Source organism: Porites lutea, chromosome 13 (genome assembly GCF_958299795.1).
Source record: "Porites lutea chromosome 13, jaPorLute2.1, whole genome shotgun sequence".
NCBI lineage: Eukaryota > Metazoa > Cnidaria > Anthozoa > Scleractinia > Poritidae > Porites > Porites lutea.
The window spans coordinates 22,038,330-22,063,139 of record NC_133213.1 but is presented as its reverse complement, the minus strand read 5'-3'; the positions used below and the strand labels follow the sequence as shown (position 1 = coordinate 22,063,139).

The 24,810-nt window shown below is 38.0% G+C and overlaps 4 protein-coding genes across 4 annotated transcripts; 1 reads left to right on the top strand and 3 right to left on the bottom strand.

The window, feature by feature from the left end:
• Nucleotides 1-365: 365 nt before the first annotated feature.
• On the bottom strand, nucleotides 366-6,018 carry LOC140922666 (26S proteasome non-ATPase regulatory subunit 6-like). The gene is made up of 9 exons (XM_073372658.1): nucleotides 5,815-6,018; nucleotides 4,214-4,419; nucleotides 3,896-4,041; nucleotides 3,332-3,551; nucleotides 2,676-2,784; nucleotides 1,994-2,162; nucleotides 1,244-1,321; nucleotides 881-908; nucleotides 366-580 (listed from the first exon to the last, which is right to left on the bottom strand). The coding sequence occupies exons 1-9, from the start codon at nucleotides 5,957-5,959 to the stop codon at nucleotides 512-514; spliced, it is 1,170 nt and encodes a 389-aa protein (XP_073228759.1). The 5' UTR covers nucleotides 5,960-6,018; the 3' UTR covers nucleotides 366-511.
• A 1,218-nt stretch (nucleotides 6,019-7,236) lies between these two features.
• Nucleotides 7,237-11,336, bottom strand: LOC140922680 (transmembrane protein 243-like). The gene is made up of 4 exons (XM_073372672.1): nucleotides 11,026-11,336; nucleotides 10,262-10,312; nucleotides 9,533-9,637; nucleotides 7,237-8,785 (listed from the first exon to the last, which is right to left on the bottom strand). Exons 1-4 carry the CDS (start codon nucleotides 11,071-11,073, stop codon nucleotides 8,645-8,647), a joined length of 345 nt encoding a protein of 114 aa, XP_073228773.1. The 5' UTR covers nucleotides 11,074-11,336; the 3' UTR covers nucleotides 7,237-8,644.
• Nucleotides 11,337-11,421: 85 nt separating this feature from the next.
• On the top strand, nucleotides 11,422-21,448 carry LOC140922965 (succinate--CoA ligase [GDP-forming] subunit beta, mitochondrial-like). The gene is made up of 11 exons (XM_073373011.1): nucleotides 11,422-11,517; nucleotides 12,537-12,684; nucleotides 12,838-12,937; nucleotides 13,434-13,524; nucleotides 14,484-14,636; nucleotides 15,529-15,618; nucleotides 16,700-16,796; nucleotides 17,664-17,825; nucleotides 18,227-18,369; nucleotides 18,985-19,105; nucleotides 19,910-21,448. Exons 1-11 carry the CDS (start codon nucleotides 11,428-11,430, stop codon nucleotides 20,020-20,022), a joined length of 1,308 nt encoding a protein of 435 aa, XP_073229112.1. The 5' UTR covers nucleotides 11,422-11,427; the 3' UTR covers nucleotides 20,023-21,448.
• LOC140922966 (sulfotransferase 1C2A-like) lies at nucleotides 21,431-24,244 on the bottom strand. The gene is made up of 4 exons (XM_073373012.1): nucleotides 24,060-24,244; nucleotides 23,171-23,527; nucleotides 22,456-22,550; nucleotides 21,431-21,709 (listed from the first exon to the last, which is right to left on the bottom strand). Exons 1-4 carry the CDS (start codon nucleotides 24,238-24,240, stop codon nucleotides 21,431-21,433), a joined length of 912 nt encoding a protein of 303 aa, XP_073229113.1. The 5' UTR covers nucleotides 24,241-24,244.
• Between the last annotated feature and the right edge of the window lie 566 nt (nucleotides 24,245-24,810).

The window sequence follows — 24,810 nt, the reverse complement described above, 5'->3', positions numbered from 1 at the left end:
AAGCTCTCTTAATGTGGAGGTTATTTAGTCGTCAGCGTTTTCCGGCTATCCAAACCACACCAAATAGCCGGTGATGTTTTCCACTTAAAGCATTTTTACTTCCGTTTTAAATATATTTCAACGGAGATAAAGCCTTTGTTCCTTGGCTATAGTGGTTAATAAATCCCGGGAGATCTAGGGACGAGAATGCAGATGACGTCAAGTTTAAATGCCGCGTTTGGAAGCACTAGATGATCCCTTGGAGAGTTCGAAGAGCGGGGGATTATAAAGTAGATTGGCATGTCGCTTCAGTCGCTATGACTCTTCTCGCCCATCAACAAAAAAGGAAAAAAAAAAACCTAAAATTAACTTCAAACAAAACACCATCCCATAAAAAATGTTTTATTTTTTGAAAGGAAAATGTCTACGTTTGAGATATGCACTGTTTACAAAAGCATAAATAACTTGGAACGGTAGTAGTCATTCTTTCATCTCGCAGACAAGAGAAGGTTGAAAAAGCAGTTCGTCTTGGCTACATGTTTATCACTCGGCTGAGCTTCTGGATTCTATTCAATAGCAGATCACCCTGTTTTATAGTAGCCTACAGCAAAAAAACAAACAAACAAAATAAAACAAAAAGACAGTTTCAAAATTAATGACAAAAGAAGGTGATAAAATACTTAATTCACTGCTCGATACTAATTTTGTGATCAGCATGTAATTTCTCCTTGTTATATCTTTGTTTTACAAAACAGAGTGAGCATGAGAATTAAAAACGTGATCACACAAGGTAAATCATAATTGATGCACCACAGTAGGTCTACAGAAAAAGTATAGTAACAGCAGATGAGAATTTATATTTTGATATAAAAAATCAAAGGGTAAAAAAGAATGGTCATACCTGGTATTGCCAGTTCTTGTGATCGGGCCTGAGAAGAAACAAAGTCACCTTGTTAATGCTTAAGTAATAAGTAAATAAATGAATGAATGAATGAATGAATAACACTACATTAAAATGCCAACAATGCGGGAGTTTTCTACAGTTTTCTACACATACACATTTCAGTTGCATATCTCATATACAAACAAGAAAACAACAATAGTTTGTGTAAAAATTTGTCCCAAGACATAATAAATTCTTTAAATGACAGACCTGTACCATCCTCCTACAAGGAAACTCTATAATAGTACTGGGAGCATGTAAGAGTGGTGACAGTGCTGTAAAGCATTAGAAGTACATTCTTGTACATGTAAACAAACTTACCTGTTAGTTTCAACAACACCTCCAACTTTGTCAATTTTGCAGTTCAATCTTCCAGCGGCAATAAATCTTGAAAGCTCTCTAAAAATAAAAATATATATATTAATTTAATACACGTAATAACTATGTAACAACCAAAGGTTGCAGAGTGCGGGCCACAATGATTGAAGGTCAAAATGCTTATGCTGAAAGGCTGTGCTTTGGTTACATTAAGTTTCATGTGATACATGCATTGGTCAAAAAAACGCTTGATTAAATTATGAATTAATGAATTACGAACCAAACATGCATGATCAAATTGTGTTCGGTGCATTTCATTCATTTTTTTAGGATTGGAGGCTCCTCTTGCCGCACGCAATGTTTGACACACATATTTAAAGATTATTACAGTACTACAGGTACTCAGAGTGATGTGCATGCATACAGTAAGAACTGCACATAATATATTTAAAAAGGAATTTCTCTTGCAATATTTATTTTCATTGTGTGATAAGCTACTCAGTAAGGGGAGAGGGGCGGGGAAATCAACGAAACCACTAATAAATCACATCGAATTTCCAGCAGGTTCAAAACAATGGCAATTTCAAAGTGAAAAAATTACCACATACACTATACATGTAAACACAAAAATTGCTGGCACAGAAAGTTCCTGTGTAAATAAGCTTTAAGCAAGGTTAGAAGTGAGCTGACAACAAGCAATTCAGCAATTGAATTCAGGTTAAATCTGTTTTAAATAAATGGTGCTTCGCTTACTTATCAATAAACTCCTCACTAACTCCAAATGCATTAGCCATGTACTGCAATGTGAGACTGCGGTATGACTCCAACAGCTGGGTGTAAGCGTGTATTCTCATCTCCCTGATATAGTATCTACAGTGTGGATAGAGCAAGCGATCTTGTTTGAGAAAATCTTCTACTTGTGCTGTGGAGAGAGAAAATACATCATCATCATTATTGATCTTTATCTGTACACCATAAGATTTGCCTGTAAGTATGCAAGCTATTGTGACACCAGCAAAATACTATTTGGCTGAATACAATTTAGGGGAGATTAAACACCAAGCAATGTTTGCTGGTGGTCTTCATCACCATTCATACTATAAGTAGGGTGGTCTTAGGCTTTAACAACTTTACAGTGCTTTCTCTGGGGTCAATCACTTCGCTCACGTTGCTTTCAGGTGCAGTACAAGTAGCTTTAGCCTCCTTTGCTCCCAGCCCTTCCTTCCCTTTGGATGTTTTTTGGTAAGTATCTGTACATTTTTCTCAACTGATGTTCTCAGTGTGAGGGTGCCTGGTGGGTGCCTCTCAAATGGTTGTCATGGTTACTGTCCTGGCTCGCTTGTGGCTCCCTTCAGGTTTACAAGGCACCTTCCCAATGGGTTTAATTTAATTTTTACAGACTCAGGGAATTAAAAAAAAGGCAGAGCTTTCCTACCCAAGGCTACAAAGAAGTCAGCATAGTGGCAGTTGTATAGGGATGTCAGGAATTGGTTTACAACTGGCAACTGATGAAGAACTTCTAGGATCTCAGCACCATTCACAACCTAAACATGAAAATATCTTTGTCATTTGCAAAGTAGAAAGTGGTTTTACAGTAATACCACAAATCAACAACTAACTTCATTAAACTATTAAAATACATATTTTTGTAAAAAAACTGGTACAGATGAGAAACAACATTATTATTGTACATGTATCTATTCTTTGTACAGCAAAGTAAGTTGCAATATGTTAAGTTCCATGTTGTTCCTAATAGCTCTTCTCTTTCTCTAAATAAAAGTAGCATAGCTACAGTTGTAGTACACACATTGAACAGAAAGATCAGATCCTGTGTCAAAAGGTTGCTTACAAGAGGTTTAAAAGAATTGAAAATTATTTAAACTGTCAGCCAAAAATGGGGTCACAGTTACGTACAGAAGTCAATTATTTATGAGAGGTTCCAACTGTAAGGTGTTGACTTGGAAATCTTTGGTGTTTTGGATAGGTGGTTGCTTTAAGAGACTGTATTATGATAATACTGGAAATAAAGATTAAATTTCATAACTTCAGGATTGAGAAGTAAATATATTAAGATGCTGACTGGTAACCAACCTTTTGTCTTAGGTCAACCCTCTCTAGCGCAATCATACTTGCAAGTACAGTATACGTAACAAACGTCTTGTAATCCATCAGCTCATATGATGTGAAAGTAGATATACTGTCTAGGAAGTTATTAGCAGCAGATTTGAAGTCACGGATGGATAAAAAGTAGATTCCCTGGTACACTTTGAGTCTGTTACGGCGATCCCAGTCACCACCTTCCTCTATAAGGCTGATAGAAAACAAGTTACAGTATACAGTATACAGTATACCTAAATAATTATAACTATTTTTCAATCATTTTTAACAACTATATTAGCTAATCTAAGACACTGGTACAAGTGACAAATATGGTGATCTTATCATCTTGTAACTTATAATGTGCAAATAAATTTGCATTAACTACAATTTTATAATCATTATATGCACTTCAGTTATGTAAAAAAATGTTATTATTCAGCAGTTTGAAACAGAGGGATTAAAGTTAAAATTGTCCATACATTTGATACTAGCAGCCTCTGAGTAAAGATGATATCACTTAGTTAAGTAAGAAACCGTATGATAGCCTGTACATACGTCTTGGCTTTATCTATGTTCCGCGTGATAAGGTCATTGTCAAGGTAAAACAAGCCGATGCGAATTTGATAAAATATGATATCCAGCTTGTAACCGAGGGCTACTGCTTTCTCATATGCGAGGCGGAACACAGTCAGGGCTTTTTCCTGGAAATGGAAAAAAATACATTTTTAAAATATATAAAAATAATTATCACAGACAACAGAGTAATAAAACCCTCAAGGCATTAACTCATCTCATCAATGATGACAAGTAGTAATCATAAGAGTTTTTTATCCTGCTAACAGAAAGAAAATCAAAGCCATTATCGGTACAAACCTTATCCCCAATCTGGCAGAGATATTCTGCCTTAGCATACAACGCATCTCTGATTTCTGTCTCTCCTAAATTTTCCTCAGCATCTTTGAGGGTTTCGTCAAGCTTTTTGAACTTCTCTTCATTGTTTGCCTGCATCTTTGCCAGAAGAGGTTTATCAACAGGCCATTTAAGCTCAGTGCATAGCTCTTCATAGAGTGGTGCCATGTCTACATTAAGGATATGCACAAAAATCAAGTTATTGATATTAGCCAAGGACGAGTTAGTTTGTATCTGACACAGAGGCTTTAAATTCTAGGAAAGAAGGGAGAGGTCATCAAAATTTATTGTTGGGCTCTGGCATTGAACAGGGATGCCAGTTGTGATCTCCCTGCAATCTGCAGGAACGTTTTGTCACTTGATTCACAGATCACATACATGTACATGTAACAAACAGTGAACTCCATCACTTTTTTTGTCTCCCCAATTAGTTTCAGCACTTGTGCTAAGCTAGAAGCTTGAGACTTAAATAAAGTTACCGTATTATTATTATTATTTATAAAGACTCTGTGATGGAATTTGAAACCTCTCTGTAAAATTATGTTAATGATGATGGCAAGGACTATAGAAAATGGAGACCTACATCTGAGTTGTAATTTGGCATCTGAAGACCTACAGCTGTACAGAACTTTTTTTCCTTAATTATTCATAATAATAGTCCATTACCAATTGGCCTAAATCTCTCAGCTTATTTTTCATCATGCCATAATGCACTGACCAAATTACAAAGTTTTACAGCAATTCTCCAATGATAGAAAATTATTGGATGAGTGACATTATTATTTTTACCACCCACCAAGTGCCTATCCACACTAGCAAAAAAAGCTGTATATTTAGAGAAATTCCTGTCATCAACACAATTAACAAATTAAATGCAGATGGTTTGTCGTGATTTTACAAATTTTGTCCCAGACCGGAAAATCGGCCGCAGACAAAATTGTCCCGGGTGAACACTGGACAAAATAGAATAAATAAACAAAAATGTATTTTTTTTGTCCATCCTTTGTTGTAAAGCCATTGACATTCATTTTTTCATTAAGCAGTCACAGATGTGATGGCCTGTTAATCTTGAGTTTCCAGCGCAGATTAATTTTTCAAAATAAAAATTGTCAACACATAATTTTTGGCTTAGATGTTTCAAAGACAGTTCCAAATTTGTCTGCTATTGCAGATAGGCCCCAACTGAAAAGTTATTGGAGGAGTGATGTCAGCAAGACAATGCATGGCAGTTCAGCTGTTTTTCAGTGTAGATAACGCATCCTCGATGTAGTGCTTCAGTGAGTGTATAAGCGTCAGAGCTACTATTATTATTTCCTGACATTAGTCAGATCTCATAAAGGAAAAACTTTGTGAGCTTAGTCACTACACATAATGCTTGCATTGGATAGACCTGTTATAATCAATTGATAAAAAAAATATCTTTATTTCCTTGGTAACTTCCTTGATTGCCTAGACGCCTAACAAATAAACAGCAACAAAATTTCTTACTCCCATGACATCGAAGTGCTAATTCCACATGTGATTGAGTGATCGAGATGACAGAGCACAAAACAATCGTGACATACCGTTTTCTTTGATGGCATCCATAAGCCGTTTCTTTGCATCTTCCTTACGTTTTCCTTCTGGATTGTTAAGGGTGAAACGCCAAGCTGCTAATTCAAGGTTAGGATTTTTAGGCAAACCTTCATCTTCGAGATTTTCGACCGGCATTTTAACTTTAAATCAGAAGGATTTATCTCGTTTTTCGTCTGCCTTAACGTAGGCTTAGTAACCTGGCCTTTGGTCCTTGGTGGCCTGGCATTTGACAGGCCTCTTTGCGTTCCACAGGTTCCCCAAGTGTAACATGATTAAAATGGTGCAAAGACTCAAACGGCTGAAATTTGGGTGAGCAAGCTAAATAATTTACATATTTTTGAGAAATTTTACATTTTTCAAGTCTATTTATTTAAGTTTCGTTTTCCATGTAAGGCAGCCTGCATGTAAGGCTACCTCAATCTCGTTCCTAGGGTTCTCTCCTACCCGCCCTCTCTTACTCCGTAGGGCGGGTAGGAGAGAACCCTGGGAACGAGGTTGAGGCTACCTGTGATGTTAGGCAAGCCCTTCATATTGATTGTACTAGCGTAATTTTTGGAATAGTTTGTCAATTAAAAGCATAATTTTCGTAAATTTTCCGAAAAAAAAAACAAAAACGAAAAAACAGCAATCCTAGCATAATTTGCACTTTTGGCTAGTTTTCCGGCAGAAATCGGTCATTTATTCATCATGCAAACAATTATTTTGGCCTGAGTTAGTGATACAGGGAAATTTAAGTAACAAAATCATTTTTTTTCGCAGAAAAGAAAATTTTGACGTTTAATAACAAGTGATATCGTTGCTTTGGTAATTCTCAAGGTCTGAAAAAAATGCCACAACTTTAATTAATTGGAAAATTAGGAATCAAGAACCTTGGACTTTGGAATTCACAATTCGGCTCAAGAATCCGGAATCCAGTACCTGGAATCCATAGCGTGGAATCCTGAATCCAAGGGTGTCTTGGTCCCACATTACATACCTGCCAAGTCCCTAGGCCTCATTATTGTGCATACGGTAAGACGCCGTATAGGCTAGGGACTATTCTAGGGACTAGGCATGGGCGGGATGTAAAAATGTTCAGAATTTACTGTACTTTGATGTAGACTCGCAAACGGTCATCGTTCTTTCCTCAGAGCCACGCAAGACGAGTGAATGAAGCCTCGTGACTCGTGGGTTCATTTCTCGCCCTCCACCAGCATAAATTCAAGGCCACCACAACCCATTTACCTGGTCTAGGCCCGAAACTGTCAACAGATGTTAATAATTTTGAAATGAGCACTAATCCTGACAGTGATAGTGATAGAACGAGAGAAACAGACGAAAAATTAAGAAACGTACTTTATTTTTACTGTTGATACATAGAGTTGCTAAGATAATTGCGTAGGAACTTTTTTTTCTAGCTATCTATTTTATTATGAAAGCAAGTGTCATTTGGAAATACATTTTTTTAAAATTGGCTCTGTCAATTATATATAAAAAACAACGAAACGGACCAGTTTTTTTGGTATTCTTTGAAAAAAATTAATGTGCAAATCATGTTGCTGTGAATGACAGCAAAAAGCCTCTTCGTCCGAAAGAAGCCGGCTACCAGCTATAGACTTTCTGTAGGTAGTGGAAAGCGGCGCGAAATTGAGAGCAGAACGAACAAAAAGAAAAAAAAGAAAGAAGAAGAAGAGGAAGAAGGAAAAAACGGGACAAAAAAGTAATGAGAATGGAGGATTCTTCTAATCATGTTTCTGTTCTTTGCAAAGAATTTAACAACAGGTGTCCATGTTGCCTACAACAATTACATGATATTTCTGCGCTCGACAAGAAGACCTGTTTAGTCGTTATATTTGCACATCATTTCCCATCAAGCTAAAACCTGAGGCACTCTCAGAGACCTAGAGGCAGTCATTTGGCACATTCACAAATCTTGTCCCATGACCCTGGGAATGAGGTTAAGGGGTATAGCAGACACAAACCATTGGGCGCTGCAAGAGCACAGCCTTGGTTAGGATACAAATATTAATTAATTATTAATCATTATTATTGTCCTCTCGTCTCTCCTGGACTGCCATCTTGTCTGCTTCGTTCTTTCTTTACTTCGCGTCGCTACCCACTTTAGTACCAAGAACAGGGAACCACATTGTATGGAATTTCTCATTTTTTCATGGCTTAAAAAGATACTTCATACTCAGTGGTAAAATTATGTCACAGCATTCATGCATGTGCATCCATTCTACCAGGGTCAAGGAAGAGAACAAAAACAACACTTTGTGCTCATTCCTTATACATACACGTAAGTAAGTACTGCACATTTAAAAGCAAAATGTCTACTACATGTATAATATGAATGCATTTATACATTATACGCTGTTTAACATGATTTATTATCAAAGCAGTTTTACAAAAAATCCGTTTTTACTCATTCCACACTGGATTTTAGCCTATGTTTTGGATGCTGCATTTGAATGCTTTTTTGATCTGTCTGCACCAAGAGAGAATTCATTTGTTCATCCAACCCTTAACCAACTATAATTGAAAACTCCATTTTCAGAAGAGCCTCAGGCTGTTAAAGAGATAACAAGGCTGTGTTCTAAGGGATATTGCAGGGATCCCTGTGCTCAGGACCTTTAAAATCCCGGGTGCCTATAACCTATGATTTCCATAAAAATACATGTGCTATGATTTTCTAGTTGCCCAGGAGCAAAATTAAGGTGCCAGGGGCCATCAGGTGCTGCTAGAGTACAGCCTTGTATATGATACAAATATTAATTAATCATTAATAATTATTATTATAATTGTTATAATTATTAAAATACTGTTCTCGAATTTAAAAAGTCAGCTATTGTCAGGACAATTAGTCCATTTTTTGTGAAAGTAAACATTTGCACATATGCAAAGCAAAACAGTTGTGAATGAGTTGAAGTAAATCATCTTTCTAAACTTGGGATCAACATCACCTTGTCTGTACCAATATATCTGGAAAGAAAAGAAAAGAGACCACTTGTCAAGAAAATGAATTTGGATTAGCAAGGAGGGCAAAATGCTGCTTATGACTTTTCTGCTATAGGTATAAATAAAATAAATAAATAAATAAATAAATAACTTTATTTCTATAGCGCTCTTATCCTATGTTCAAGGAGCTTTACAGTCATGTAAAAAACATTATTGATAAATATTTACAAATTTACAGCCATATCCTAATTATATTTATAATGAGTAAAAAAAAGGAAAAAATAAAAACTAAAAAAACTATTAAACTATTTTATTATATACAAATCTATAGAAACAATGATCTGTTATTACAGAATTTAGTAAACAAGTATGTCTTAAGTGATCTTTTAAAACTCGAGATGGTGTTGGAATTCCAAATTTCATAGGGTATTAAGTTCCATTCTCTTGGTGCATGAACAGCGCATGCTCTGTCTCCGTAGGCCTTGGTATACAATCTAGGTCTTGGTATATGATCTAAGTATCAATCACCATGAGCACTCACAAGCACAAACTTGTGGAAGGTGGCAACTTCATTATAGCAAGGATCTGTCTTGAGTAATCTTGAGAAGTTTGACCTGGTAATGTAGCAGTTTTCTGGCAGTTTATATGGTGCGACTACTGTAACCCGGGGCTACTTAGACAAAGTTGAACAATCAGATTACTGGGAAAAGTATCTGCTACATGTAAGTAAATATCAATTGCTTTCAAATTTTCCTTAAAGATTCTACTCACCAGCGTAAGTTCTGATACACAGATTAATGCAATGATAAAGGCAAGAAATACATTTATGGCAGCAGGAGGAAAGTCCGGGAAAATCAATGAACTAATAAGTGTCTCCTGGAAAAGAAGGATAAAATATTATCATGTTTAGGACTGAAAAACTAAGGAACCAACAAGGCTTTACACGTGATATTTATTAGTCAATTACTCCGTGGTTTTGTTTTCCAGAATAATTTAAGCCAGTGATAAACTCTCTTTCAATCAGTAAAATTAGCTAGCAGCTGGCTCTTTAATAAAGCGGTATTTCTGAATGTGACTCAAGATTCGAGTGGCTTGCATTATGAGACTCAAGAATAGGCCATTTTACAGTTATGGATAGAAGGGAGGCTAACGGTGACCTTGTTTTGATACAAACCTTCCTGCTTTATTATGTTAATCAAGGTATTCGTATGCTAACCAGTATTTTTTCAAGGACAATTTCCATAACAAAGCAAAGGAGGTTTGTATCAAAACAAGGCCACCGTCAGCCTCACATTCACCCAAAGGCTAGGGTACTAAGTCCACAACTGTAAAATGGTCTATCGCAAAACAAAATTATTGCTGACTTAAGATGTAAACTAGTGTAATACATTTACATTTTAATGGTTCATGTACTGATACAGTGTATGTTACTTGTATCTTTTGAAAAATGAGGATACAATACATGAGTGTTTTGCTTTTCTGGCCTAAGATAGTACTTACAGAAACTAAAATGACGGTAGCACCTCCAATGAAATAATTCAAGTATCGATCCTGCCAACACAGAGGAACAATAAGTCAATAAAAAGTAAAATTTAACAAACAACAGAAAACAATGTTAATGAGCAGGATGTGTTGAAGTATAGCCCGCATTACAAGCAACCTTTCAGGAAAAGCAAAGAAAAAAAAGTTTAATAGCATAATTTTACAATTGCATCTAACATTCACAGTACGAAATTAATGTTATTGCTCTGGTAAAATAATTCTTCATAAATCTGAGGTCAACTCACATGTATGCCACTTATTTAGTAACACTGAAGTGGCAATTGACAACAAATTCTTGTATCAAATAATATAAACTACCAGTATAAAAAAATAAATTTTTAGATTTTCAAATATTTTTTCGTCAGAATTTCCCTACTTTACATGAAAAAATAAAAAGGTGCACTCAAGTTTTGCTCAAATCACTGACTTCCAGTAAACAAAGAAATTATTACTATGAAAGGATATACTATTCAGCGGAATATCGATTCATAAGCTTACATGTAATTAGCCCCTTTGGCACAACAAACACTCTGGTATTTTTTTTGGCCCAGTTATTGGACGTCGATATTAAGTATGTACTCCCGTCACAATAAACGGTAACTTTTCGTTATTTTACCGGAGTTTTATTGCACACAATTACGTAGTATGGCAAAAGCTCGTGACCTCTCTGTTAAACACTTCCGCGCATTTACGACTCCAAAACATTGCGAAATTGCACATACCCTGGGCCTTGCTTCGCCAAATAACGGCTTGTCCATTCCATCGTACATGCTTGGTTATAACATTGCAATATCATAAACACTTGGATAACTCAGATATTCAATTGTTTGCAGTGTGACGAAATGCTGGACTGGCTAATCCAACGCAAGGTATCCAACCATCTGAACTTGATCAAACTTCTTCAAGCAGCTGGTAAAAATCTCTCAAATTTATGTACAGATCTCTACTAGAAATCACTGCCTTTGATCTTTTTCTCGTGTTGATTGGTTCTTAGAACACTCACGCGCTGTTTTCGTTCACGTTTCCCTTTTCAACGTCGCGTTAAGAATTTCACGCGCCCACAGTAATTTTGCCCTGCACTTTCTTATGAGCGCATGTTCTTAAAAGTTCTCTCCGAATTCAAGATGGCCGCCTTCTCTCGGTCTTGTAACATAACATCGTTTTGCAGAAAATGCGCAGGCATAGCCAGAAGATCTTGGCTTCGATCTCCGCAGGTATATTTTATACTTGGATATTTATTTTATGGCTGTATTTACCAAACACAAATGTTGAGGCAGCGTGGAAATATCCAAAAGTTGGAATTCTTGAATGGACAGTGCAGAAATTGTGTTCGTGCGTGGCAAACTAGTAGACAAGCGGTAAAAAAAATTGCGTAAACAAGAGGCAGTTACTTCCAATTAGTCGATTTGCAGCTAAAATGCAATATATCCTGCCACTTCGAAGCTATAATATACGCCTTAATAAGTTGCAGGGTTATGTTTTTGATTGAAATTTCGACGTCTTCGATCTTCTTTTTGAGGGTCTCAGAGCTTGCCTAACCCTCAGTCAAGAAAAAGGGGGCGGGTAGGGGGTGAAGGGCGTGTTCACCATGTTCCTTTGATTTTCCTTTTTTTTCAAACACTTTTGAACGAAAAAAGCTGCTCTTCACTGGCTTGCCATTTTCGCCCATTTTTATCGACTACACATGGTGATGTTATGAAAAAGATAAGCTGATTAGAAATTTGCTGTCAAATGTCACATGTTTTGTCATTCTTTGAAGTCCAACAAGCCATTTTTTATATAATTAGATGTAGTCAGTGAACATGGCATAATGATGCTGAATAATTTATTAGGGTACGCTAATACAGCTGTACATGTTGAGATTTGTTTGAACTCGAGAAAATTGCATTCGCAGTGATTATAGTACATGACTGCTCCTTTTAATGTGCTGTTTATGTCTGTGACTAGAGGAAAAAAAATCATTATTTGTTTTAAACATGGCATCTAAATTTTGTCCAGTAAAGCCCTTTTCCCAAGTGGTAACTTTATTACCTCTCTGGCTAGGGAAGTAAGATCAAGTAAAGCCCACCTACCCCTCCCCTAAGCCAACATTAATGCTTACTTCTCTCTTAGGGCAAAATTGTGACTTAGGGGAGGGGTAGGTGGTCAGTTACCTAGAAACCTTAATAATTGATCCTGGAAAGATATATCTATGTACACTAGGCTTTCTTCTTATTATTAATTTTTTGTGTAGGTTGGAGCTTCAAGTGTTGTGCCTGTAAGGTGGTTAAACCTTCAAGAATTCCAGAGCAAGAAATTAATGGCCGATAATGGTCTCCATGTGCAGAGATTCAAAGTTGCAGAAAATGCAAAAGAAGCTGTAGAAATTGCTAAGGAATTAAGTGAGTGAAATTTTTTTTTTAATATAATTTTGTGTTTTTTGCAACAATAACAATGTAACTCGTGAAAGTGATTAAGCTGCCCATCCAGAGGGATAACCTGGAAGACAAATTTGTTTTAAGCTGTGAGACATTGTTTATTTTTATCTTCATTAGATGCAAAAGAGTTTGTTCTTAAGGCACAAATCCTGGCTGGTGGAAGAGGAAAAGGAAAGTTTACAAGCGGTCTGCAGGGTGGTGTGCATTTGACAACAGAGTAAGTAATAACAGCAAAGTCAGTTACCCAGGCAATGTGCAAGATGCATGTAGATTGGAATTTGGTTAATTAACCCTGTAATTTCTATTACAAAAGAAGCAAGTGACATCAATTTTTGCCCAACAATATTAAAACCTTATCAAGAGAAAAGCCTGGTTACAAAAATTAATAAAATGATTGGCAAAGAGGAGATACTTTGATCATTTGTCCAATTCTTCTGATAAGTTCTTTAAAGAAATATATGGAAATCAGTTGGGAGAAATTGTCTTTAAAAATTGGGCTTGAATATACTGGTGAAACAAAGAGTGGAATTGACCCTGGATTTGAAGTGATTTTTTAATTAAGAGCACCTTTCATACAATGAATAATACATGATTAATTATTATTCATGTATAGTAAAAATCTTAATCTTAATAATTTCTTTCGAAGTATGAGCTCATCAATAATAATACTTAATGTAATCTTGTGTAAACTTATTTTCAACTGTTTTTTTTAGTCCGAACAAAGTTGGTGAACTAACAGAACTGATGGTAGGCTATAATTTAATCACAAAACAGACACCTGAAGATGGAGTCCTGGTGAACAAGGTGAATGAGTTATTTTGTTTTTAATTTTCTTTGTTATTTCAAGTAGTCAAGTCAGTCAAGTGTAAGGGGAGGTAAGCTTGTAAGGAATATACAGATATATTGGATCAAAAAAGAAACAAGAAATCGAATTTGACATTTGTGTGATGTGAAGAATTATGCAGATCCCAGAGGCTGCTATCTACCTTGTCTGATAACATTTTCCTTGATCTGCTTGATTCTACACATCATACAAAAGCTGAATTCAATGATAATAATATTATTATTCATTCAAAACATTTCTCCATTTGTTACTGGCTGAAATCCCCTGGCTAAAATAATAATGTTCATAACCAGCTAGCATTGTCTAAGTTTGGAAGACTGTTGTGATAATTGTGGGAAATGATGTCAATAGTACAGCATTAATGCCAGAAAAATTTATGGCAACCAAGGAGCCCTTGGGATGAGGTGCTATCCGCCCAGGCCAATTAACCAGGCTAATCAGCTTCAATGGATAACACTTTCCTTGATCTCCATAATGCTTCACATCATACTTAGCCTCATTCAATACATGTAATTGTTAAAAATTACTGTAAAATTCCAAAAATAAGCCCCTCCATGTATAAGCCCGTCCAAGTATAAGCCCCCCAAACCGGTAACACAGAAAACCCTCCATTAAATCGCCCCTCCAAACATAAGCCCCCCGGAGCCGTGTACTTGGAAAATTGCCCTCAAATACAAGGCAAAAATTGTAAATTAACTTCCAACTATAAGACTAGCCCAGTCGATTTTGAAACGCAAATTTCCCTCCATAGATAAGCCCCTCCAAACATAAGCCCCTCCAAACATAAGCCCCTCAAAAAGAGTCTTTGAAAAATATAAGCCCCGGGGCTTATTTTCAGAATTTTACGGTATTCTAGGATAGGGATGAAAAATGGTTTCTTTGCCTTACTTTGTCCATTGTATGACTTGTTTCTAATCAGGTGATGGTTGCAGAGAGTTATGACATTGCCCGGGAGACATACCTTGCTATACTGATGGACAGAGCATTCCAAGGACCTGTGATAGTCGCAAGTCCAAAAGGAGGAATGGACATTGAAGAAGTAGCAAAGACCACTCCTGAACATATACACAAGGTAATTTTACATGTGCGTGAAAGAGATATGCTACAGTTATTGATTAAGCGGCCAGTTTAGATAAGATAATAGGGAGCTTAATGAATGGCCATGAAAACAACAGCAATGAGAAGATCAAAAATTATGGTTGTATAAGCAAAAAACATCTTTGCACTTGTATTATCCTTTTTGGTACATTTCTTTGAGATCCAATGCACGACTTTGAAGTGAAATGTGATGCTTTTGGAGAATGTGAACATATAATGATGAATTTTCCTTGTCTTTCTGAATAAAGTTACCGCTTTGGAGAATCCAACTCCAGGAAAATTTGCCTGCATTTAGAAATTTTTCAGAGCTTAAGTAAAAGCAATGAGTTTGATAAAAAGCAAATTCATTTTTAATGCTATGTTCATTGCCATTGCCCTCGTAGTTACTTAGCCGTCTAATTATTGTTTTATGTTGAGGCGAGTTGTCATGACAACAATCTCAGGAACTGTTCCCCTGTGGGACAAAATTTAGCCTGTGAGTGATCTCTCTATTTGGGGAAGTTGCGAGAAGTCACCCGAAAGCTGCACGCGAAAGGAGACGCTTGTGCTTCGCCCCTCGCTCGCGCGTTCTCTCGAGGCACACTTCCTCGCAGGGTAGACAAAAATAATATAGCTTAACAACTGTACAAAGACGTTACAGAACTTCTTTGATTATTTGTGTAATCCAGTGCAAGGACAGAATGACACTGTTTAGGACTAAACTACGTGTAAATAAGGAACAGAACAAGAAAGGAGAAGACGGTGAAAATACCTAGAAGTCAGCATTAGCATGAAGTGTGCAGGTTTTTGTTAATTAATCATAAGCATGATAAGATTTCTTTGTATAATAGTTTATTCATTTTTGTTATTACATTGTCTCTTAACAGTTAGCTGTTGACATTTTCAAAGGAATTCCTGATGTAGATGCCAGATATCTTGCAGACAAATTGGAATTTAAAGGACCAATGTTAGAACAGGTAATAAAGAATGTAATGTAGAAAGTAGCATGGAATGACTTTAGAACCTTCTAAGAAAGCTAATACAATGAAATAATGAATGTATGAGGTCCCCGGTCGTTCGATACAAGTTGTTTTGATACAAGTTTATTCGTTTTGAGGTGTAAATAGTTCCATGTACTTGGCTTAAACAACGAAGATATGCAAAATAGCGAAAGACGCTTTCAGAATTGTGCTTTACGTTACAACTTTTTACATACAGCATTGCGCTGTTACTCATTTCGTTTTAAAACAGTAATTTGTCTGTAGCTGAGATGTACAATGTTGTATGCTACTGAAAGACAGTACAGTGGCGGATGCAGGGGAGGGGCCCAGGGGCCCTGCCCCCCCCCCCCCCTTATTTTTAGACTAAACTGAGGCCCGAAGGGCCGAAAAAAAATTTTGAGTCCGCCTCCCCACCTTAGTCAGGGTCTGGATGACCGGGCACCCCGTTATCTGAAGATCCGGATCCGCCCCTGCGGTATCTTTGTACTGTGAATTAATAACTTTTAATGCAGTTCAATGACGAGTGTGAGCCTGGTTTTTGCCACTGAACACTTAAAACTGTAAGTGGAGTCATAACAGTAACGTCATCATAGTGAGCTCTTTTATACGGACACCTCTCTAATACGGACATTTTGCTTTGTCCGTTCGGTGTCCGTATTAGAGAGGTTCGACTGTAAATTAATACGGAAAAACAAAAAGGATACACAGCTATTCTCTCTGATTACTTTAATTAAATGCTGGCTGGTACCTTTTGAAGCAATGCAGGCTAACAATTTTTTCGTGGGCTTCTGTCTCAATGTATTTCTAGACTTTCTCGACCAGCAGGAAAAGTTCGCGACTTCCGCGACTTGTGTTACTAAATTGACCCTAGCGGCAAAGGTAGCCTTCATTCGCATTTTTTTTTTGAGGCGTTTAAAATGTGCGCCTCAGGTGCATATTTTTGGCCTTACTGGTCAAGAATGGTCACTTACCTGCTGAGCTAAAATTTAGGGAGAACACTGTACAAGCCTGAGTAAGTTTTCTCATCTGATGTTTTTGTCCCCTTCACATTCCACAGGCAGCTGAGCAGATCAAGTTGCTTTACAAACTCTTCCTTAAAGTCGATGCAACACAGGTGGAAATCAATCCTTTTGGAGAAACACCCGATGGAAAAGGTATTCGAACACAGTGTTGGAGATTTGCCTCCTTAACTTCACTCAAAGATCTGCGTCGTATTTTTCCTTTTAAACTTGTTGCATTACATTAGTGTGAGAAAGGTGTCTGAAACGTCTGTGTGAGCCGCAACCGAGCGCAGAAGGTAACATGACAACGCTGTGAACGGCAAACTCCAGGTTCCATCACGTTGAATTCCTCGGTGGAAAAATTTGATGCAGAGGGAAGGGAGGGTCGGTAACAAAAAGGCTTTTAGCAATCGAACGTGAGAGGCAACGTGATTGAAATGACTTGACCACAATGGGAGAGCTCTAAATTTACTGAAGTTATGAGATCTCCCTGGGACCACCTCGCATACATTGGGGAGTTAAAGGACAAGCGTTTTTGAGCGACGGACGTCATCCAGAAGTGAGGCCTTTTCCAGTTTTTGTGTCTTGACGTTACCATATTTAGTAAAATCAACTAGTGGTCTATTATCAATGCTGCGTTCTGATTGGTTGAGTTATTACTAGGCTATGTTATAGCTCCCTAGTAGCGAAAACCGCGGGCTTTTTGGCTTCAAAAAAGGCTTAAAGTCTAGCTTTTAACTAAAAAAAAATTATTCTCGATGTTTTTTTGATTTTACTAAAACAATTATTCCTCTCGCCCTCATGGTCTCTGAGTCAACAGCCCATTGGGGCTCGAGGAATAATTGTTAATTATACCGTTAAGTGTCTTTACTTTAAAAGAAACGATTTTTCCGGAAATTTGAGCAAAACCACTGCCAAAAAATGCAAAGAAAATCCCCTTCTGGTCGTTGTCCGTCGCTGACGCAGTTAGGTGGGTAGTATGAAAGGGTAAAAGGAAAGTGTTTTGTTTCATTCTTTAAGTTGTGTGCTTCGACGCCAAGTTTAACTTCGATGACAGCGCCAAGTTCCGGCAGAGAGAAGTGTTCGCTATGGAAGATCACAGCGAGAGTGACCCTCGTGAAGTGGAAGCTGGAAAATATGACCTCAATTATATCGGCCTGGATGGAAATATTGCTTGTCTTGGTAAGAATATAACATCGGTGGCTGTAAAGAATGCTCATTGATATATAATAAGCGAACGTTGGTTCAGGCCATTCCTGTTATTTACTCAGGGATTTGGGGTTAGGGTGGGGTTCTTGAATAAGCTCTTGGTCGGTGTGATGATGTTGTTGATGATGATGATGATGATGGTGATGATGACGATGACGATGACGATGACGATGACGATGACGATGATGATGGTTGTGGAAAAGGTATGTGTATTAAGAGGGGTCATGTTATTTAAGTTGCGCCCACTCCCCCCCCCCCCGATTAGAGCCGGGGACTTTACTTTCCTTGCTAGGCAGGCTTGTCGTTCGCATGGGTGAGTAGGGAGAGTACAGCAGTTACTTTTATCTTCGGTTCCTACTAACTCCCTTCTTTAGTGAATGGTGCTGGATTAGCAATGGCAACTATGGACATTATCAAACTTCACGGGGGTACCCCGGCTAATTTTCTGGACCTCGGGGGAGGAGTGCAAGAGGAGGGAGTGTTTCAAGCTTTCAACATTGTAACAAAGGACCCGCGAGTAAGTATAAGACCAGATAACCCCTTCACTGCCAGAGTTAATGGTGAAGTCTTTCATGATGGTTTCATCTCTTACGTTTTTTGATGGAATCCTGTGTTGTGACCATTCAAATGAAGCTACCGAGCAGTACTTTCGGTGATACTGTTTATTATGCTGTACAAGATGGTTTTAACTTTTTAGTTTTTGAATGAAATCCTATTGTGTTACCATTTAAATAAAAGCTACTGAGCAGTACTTTCCTGTGGTACTGTTCATTATGCTGTACAAGATGGTTCTAACTTTTGAGTCTGTGGATGAAATCCTGTTGTGTGATAAAAGCTACTGAGTAGTACTTTCCTGTGGTACCGTTTATTATGCTGTACAAGGTTGTTCTTACTTTTGAGTCTCGATAAAATCCTACGCTGTAATCATTCAAATGAAACCTCTTTGTCAGTACTTTCCCACGGTACTTCATTTTGCAAAAAGAATTTCACTAGCAAGGAAATTTTGTCCAGCTTTTGTCCAACCTGTACCATGCTACGGAAGCCGGTTTAACTTCCTTGTGCAAGTATTTCAAATAATTGTTTTCTCTAATACTATTTTATGTTGTTGCTTTCCCATTGTTTTCGCTCACAGGTCAAGTCAATAATGGTGAATATATTTGGTGGAATCGTTGACTGCTCAATTGTCGCGAATGGAATAACTTCTGCTTACAAAAGGCTGAATGTACAAGTTCCTGTGATAGTGAGGTTAGAAGGTAAGCGTGAATTAGATAAATAGATACTTTTTCACAGGTAATATACGCGTGTTGTTTGATTTGAAAACGGGTTTGTTTTTTGAAGGCGAGGTGTCGCCTGCCATCTTTGATTTTGAACGTGGAGAAAGACTGAGGAGAGTCTGGAGAGGCTAAAATAACTCGTGGGGGAGGGAGAGGGAGGGAACAGGCATTATTCAAAAGGTGGATAACACTATTTCGTGTATGTCTAGTGAAAACGAAGCGTAAATGTTAAAATATGATCGTGACCGACTGAGCTAAGCGTTATACGATGTCTAGGGGGCTTAAGCTTCACAAATAATTATATCACCCCACTTGTAACTAAATGGCAAGATACTTTGCTTGGTCACATTCTTTGAAAGTCTAAAAGAAAGATTTGCCGCGCATTTGTATCACGAGCTGATTTAACCGAAATTGATGGTAAATAATTTATGACTTATCTCCCTATTTGTTCTGTGAAAAGATGGTGTCGGTATTGCGCAAAGATTTCCAACACAGACCAGTGCCATGGCATACAGCTAAACCTTGTCATGACCATTAAGTATTTGATAATTAGGTGAAATGGTCTTACCTTGCTTTTAAGTGGATCATAAGTTTGTATTCAAAGGGGACAGAATTCAAATTGTTGTTGGTCGAAATATGGTAGAGTCTTTCTAAGTAGCTACGACATTAAGGTTTCCACCCGTCTATTTTGTTCCTTGAACCAGCGTGTAATTTTACAGGTATACAAAACAAAACATGAATCCCAACAAGTCACCTTATTGTCATTTTTGTTCTGATTTCTAGGAACGAACGTGGAAAAAGCTAAACACATTCTAACCGAGAGCGGGATGCCGCTGATCCCTGCAGATGACATGGACGACGCAGCTAGGAAAGCCGTGATTAGTCTGGTTGACTGATGCTATGGATGTCGATGGAACACAGTACGAACCTGGTCCAACGGACTTTCAAAACATAGCGTTTGTGTGCCAGTTAGACCTTAAAAGCCCTGAACAGCTATCGGAGTGGGTCTTTTTGATTAGCACTGGTATATAATTAGTAGGGGGTGAAGTGAAGTGAAGTGAAGTGGGTACTTTGTCTTTTCATGAATTATGGGTCCGTGTGCAGTCGAATAAGATAAGATTTAAAGGAAATAATTCTCTAGAGTACTGGCATGTGGTTTAACTACTTGAAAATTACAGTCAAACAAACTGAGCTAAAAAAAAAACAGTCTTGATGCCATTTCAACATGATTAAAAACGCCCGTTAGGGTGCAACTACCTCCGTAATACTGAACAAATTTTCCCAGCTGCAAGAAATGCCGGTCACTAAGGCTGCATTCACACGAAAATGGATAACATTCGTGTCATCTTGAAAACCTTACCGGATTGGCATTTTGTTCATACAAGAAGCGCCAGTTTGGCACGATTTTTGTGGCTCAGCTGATATCCTGTGGCGACGCGACGAAGCTCTCGCGAAAGTGATTATGCTGTTTGCACCGTATCGGTTTTGAGTTACTTTTTGTCGTTGCTGTTTATACAATAGTGCCGTGCACAAAAATAATTATTGATCCTGTAAAGTGTTAACAAAGACTCGACCTACCATTGGTTGTTTCTCCACATTCAGTAGCGTATTCGCCAGCCTCGTTCCTAGGCTCTCTCTCCTACCTATTCTCTCTCGGTCCTTAGCGACGGGTAGGAGAGAAGCCTGGGAACGAGGTTAGCGTATTCGCCACTTTAGTAACAAGAAGGGGACTGGAAGACTGCAATTGTTTCTGGAATCGTTACTGGGTACGCGCCTGTCAGCTTATTTACTAACAGAACGGTAACGTCAGTTAACGACGGCACGCGCTGAATAAAGAACAACCTTGACCAATGGCAGAGCCGCAAATTGGGCTCTGGAAGTCGCGTTAAGTCCGTTCCGCCTGCTTTCCTGATGCCAACTGACGTTCCCGTCCTGTTGATTAATCAGCCTAATTGGTCAATTTTTCCGCTCCTTTTAACAGTCCCAGAATTCTTTGCGAACATAAACTCGGCCCTCTCGTTTTTAAAGTGGGAACTGCACAAGTTTCTAAAACTCCAATAATTTGAGTTTATTTAAAAAGTTCAGCTTAAAGAGTTTTCAAAGTTCTTCTCTGGTCGATGTAACTTTGAATTATTATGCTTAGGAACCATATTGAATTTTTCTCATGAGGCTTTGATTTTTCCATTACGTTAAAAATTTCATAGTGAATATTTAGCACAATCAAACATAAATACATTTTTACTAAACTGCTTGGTTAATTCCCTTCTAAGTCCCTCGACCGTGTCTTGCGAGAAAGAATAAAACTTAATCTCCAAACTCAAATTCCAATCCTGTTCCTTTTATCTTGGAAAACAGCCTCTCATCAAACTGTCTGTTTAATTCTTCGCTGAATTGACTCCTCCACCCTCCAACTTCACCTTTGCGAAGAAAACTTGGTTTAGAGGGATTATTATCAACTTTAAAATTGGCGGCGTTTTTCTTCATTTCACCAAACGTGCATTGATGGGCAATTCTGGCGATCATATCATCTGGGAGGTTGATTCCGAGAAACTTGCTGATCCGTTCAACATTACTGTATAGGTCCTATAACAGATTCCAGTACAAATATAAAATAAATAAATACATAAACAAATAAATAATAGTAATAGTGATGGTGGTGTTGGTGATAATGATGATGATGATGATGATGATAATGATGATGATGATGATGATGATAAAGGTGACGATGGTGATGATGATAATGATAATGGTGGTGGTGGTGGCAATAATGATGATGATGATAATAACCAATAAATAAAAACATTGGCCATTTTGAGGATATTCGTGAGACTGGGTCAAAGTTGTGTCGAATTGCACTATGGGACGTGTTTTGGGAAAGGACTTTTGACTCTGTTCTCTGCGCAACCTTGTAACAGCATCCGATAGTGTCACAATTTAAACATTCATCGAACGTGGGCTATTGAACACAGAACTGACCCAGTCTAACGCGAAATCTCTTGCCGACTAGTGGTAACATTTGCCTCGTACTCAGACGGGAAGGAGTAAACGGGCGAGACGGCGCTTCGCCTCTCTTCTTTCTCCTTCCCATGGTTTATTGCGCTTCGTCACCAGTCAGTCGCGTTTCGCGCTTTGTTCTATGCGAAGTACGAAGCGCCTGAAGATTATAAACTGATTCTTAAATTTCTCTAGCATCAGCTTTTATATAATCGGTCAGGTTCAACGATGAAAGGAATTTAAGCAGTAAAAACATCTTCACTAGTGTTTCTTGGACGTTCGCTGTTGGGTGTTAGAAAAAAGTACATGTAACAAAAACATCACAGTTTACTTACCTTCTTCAAATCCTCGAATTTAAGGAACAGAATATGTGGCTCGTTTCTGTGTTCCCACCATGGTAAAACATGATCAGGCCAAAAACCAAACGCTCCTACAAAGAAACCAGCAGCAATTTAGCATTGAGGCAATGTTTGGAAATATATGGTTGTTAAAATGATGTAGCCTACATAGACTGCAAAAACAGCCCGTATTTTCGAGTAGATCAGGAAACAAACGCCCTAGAGGTTGAAAAAAAAAAGTGAGACTCACCCGCATCGCGCCTTTAAAAACCGATTATGAGGAGAAAAAACCTACTGTTTCCTAGTCTATATAACAGTTAGTCTATATCCAACATTGCAGTAATTTTGTTCCAAAGAATATGACGTACTAGAAAGCATTAGGCGCAAGGGAAATACTCCAGGGACACTTAGCCTCCTGTTCTCTCAAATGCGTTAAATACTGAAGGTCTTTTAAGGCTATCTTGAGCATTGCTTTTTAATCTTTGCGGAGGCATATAATAAAAGTGGCGCTGTAAAATTATATGTTGGGTAAACGAAAGATTTTCTGATCTCTCCTAAAATGGGTTTTTCAATCGTAGATGTTCAAGGGAAAAAACCGGAGAAAATATCAGATGAATGGAACAGTCTTTTAGCAACTTTTAGCCTTTCTCGGGCTGCATAAATTTATAGTCAATATCTGCATATTCAAGTAGGTATTTTAGAGAATTTATACCTTTGCCTTCAATTAACAGTTTTGCAAAGAACTCCCAAGTTCCACTAAAATGGCTGGCGGGGCCAAAACTGCTGACAAAATGATAAAATGAAATGGCGGCATCTTTTGGATTTCTGGCGATGTAGAGATATTTGCTTCTATTGGCCTCATTTTCACTCATTGGTATCAGGTGATAGGGAAGATGCGATTTGATGAGTCGGGGACTGGGTCGAGAGTTAAGGGCAGCTTGAGATTCATCCCCAGGCCTCTGAAAGAGTTGACTTTTCTCCAGTTGCGGGTATCGACTCTCCACTCCCTCTTTGCTTATTTCACCATTATGGTACACCTGCCAAACAATTTCCTGAAGCCAGGTTGTTCCTGTGGGAATGACGCGATAAAATGTGATACAGTGATTGCTATCTCTTGGCACACTAATTACCACCCTTTGTGTCGTCACGCAAGCATCCATTCCTAAGCGTTGCGTGACGACACAAAAAGAAGAAGAAGCAAAAAACATATCCCTGTAAAAGACTCCTCTTACGATAAAGTACATCTACCGGCCAACCTCATTCTGGTGATGAAGCTGTGAGATCTCTTTTTAAATGGGGGAGGGGAGGGGGGGGGAAGAAGATCACTGGCCTAGTTTCTTAAGGGGGGTATCAGCAGGAGCTCCTGGTATCAGTTAAGTTTTATAATGCTACATACTCGAGCTCACAGCGTCTGTCGGCACAGACTCCCTTTAGAAGACTTGATGGCTTATTGCCGTTGCGTCCGTTAGTTTCAATGTCAGTTGAGTACAACTTTTCGGAAAGTTGTATTTTGTGAAAAGATGATATACGATGCACCGATAATATCACCATTTTTTGTATTAATAAATGTCAACATGCAAGGTATTTAACTATGATCCTACCTGATTTAGGATAGCTGACAACATATACATCGTCTGGTCTGGTTTCGAAACGGTTTAGATCCTTTTCAAAATCTTTGTCTATGTTGGGTTCATAAAAAGGAATTCTTACATCTTTAATCAACGCATGCCTTGGTCCCGTGAATTCCCCGTCTTTCTCTTGAAAAATGTTCAAGTTTTCCATGCCTGCAAAACCTTTTTAAACTTCACTTTAACTTTTCGTGACAGGAAGCGTGACCACTTATTTTGTAATTCCCAATCTCTCACTCGGTTGGGGCACTTTCGAATGCTCAACCCTCGAATGCACAAAGAAGCCTTTGAGAACAGGGGTCTTTTTTGCATGAGCATGCGCGACCGCTGAACAAGCGATGTGCATGGAGGCTCACCACAGGATTTGTCTTCATCAAAATGGCGCGTCTCAAAGGTATCATAGCGACTATTTTGCTCGTTGGTCTTGGCGAATGTGCTCGTGATTTAACAAATGTGTAGTTTGCAAAAAAAAACTCTAACATGGTATTAACAAAAGCGAAGTAGACCGGCTTTAACATACACGAGCTACTATCAAATTTCATCTCCCCACTTGACCTGGACAACAGCGCGCGTATATGTAGTGCCTGGAGGATTGCGCTGGCCTCATCAAAGTCTAACCAAAGTGCAAAAACGTTTGTTGATGCAAGTAAACACTTTCAATTTTCTTTGTTTTGAAATCGGAAAGGAAGAGAAATATTAAAAAAAAAAAAACATTATAGCAAAT

Coding starts and splice junctions, on each gene's coding strand:
- LOC140922666 (XM_073372658.1), bottom strand. CDS start 5,959: ATGCCGGTCGAAAATCTCGAAGATGAAGGTTTGCCTAAAAATCCTAAC. Junction 4,042..4,213: donor TCTGCCAGATTGGGGATAAG/GTTTGTACCGAT, acceptor TTCCATTTCCAG/GAAAAAGCCCTGACTGTGTT. Junction 909..1,243: donor GGTGTTGTTGAAACTAACAG/GTAAGTTTGTTT, acceptor GTTTCTTCTCAG/GCCCGATCACAAGAACTGGC.
- LOC140922680 (XM_073372672.1), bottom strand. CDS start 11,073: ATGTACGATGGAATGGACAAGCCGTTATTTGGCGAAGCAAGGCCCAGG. Junction 10,313..11,025: donor TTGGCGAAGCAAGGCCCAGG/GTATGTGCAATT, acceptor CTGTGTTGGCAG/GATCGATACTTGAATTATTT. Junction 8,786..9,532: donor GTGTATCAGAACTTACGCTG/GTGAGTAGAATC, acceptor TTTTCTTTCCAG/ATATATTGGTACAGACAAGG.
- LOC140922966 (XM_073373012.1), bottom strand. CDS start 24,240: ATGGAAAACTTGAACATTTTTCAAGAGAAAGACGGGGAATTCACGGGA. Junction 22,551..23,170: donor ACTGTTAATTGAAGGCAAAG/GTATAAATTCTC, acceptor GTTTCTTTGTAG/GAGCGTTTGGTTTTTGGCCT. Junction 21,710..22,455: donor AATTCGAGGATTTGAAGAAG/GTAAGTAAACTG, acceptor AATCTGTTATAG/GACCTATACAGTAATGTTGA.
- LOC140922965 (XM_073373011.1), top strand. CDS start 11,428: ATGGCCGCCTTCTCTCGGTCTTGTAACATAACATCGTTTTGCAGAAAA. Junction 12,685..12,837: donor AGAAATTGCTAAGGAATTAA/GTGAGTGAAATT, acceptor TATCTTCATTAG/ATGCAAAAGAGTTTGTTCTT. Junction 12,938..13,433: donor GGTGTGCATTTGACAACAGA/GTAAGTAATAAC, acceptor TGTTTTTTTTAG/TCCGAACAAAGTTGGTGAAC.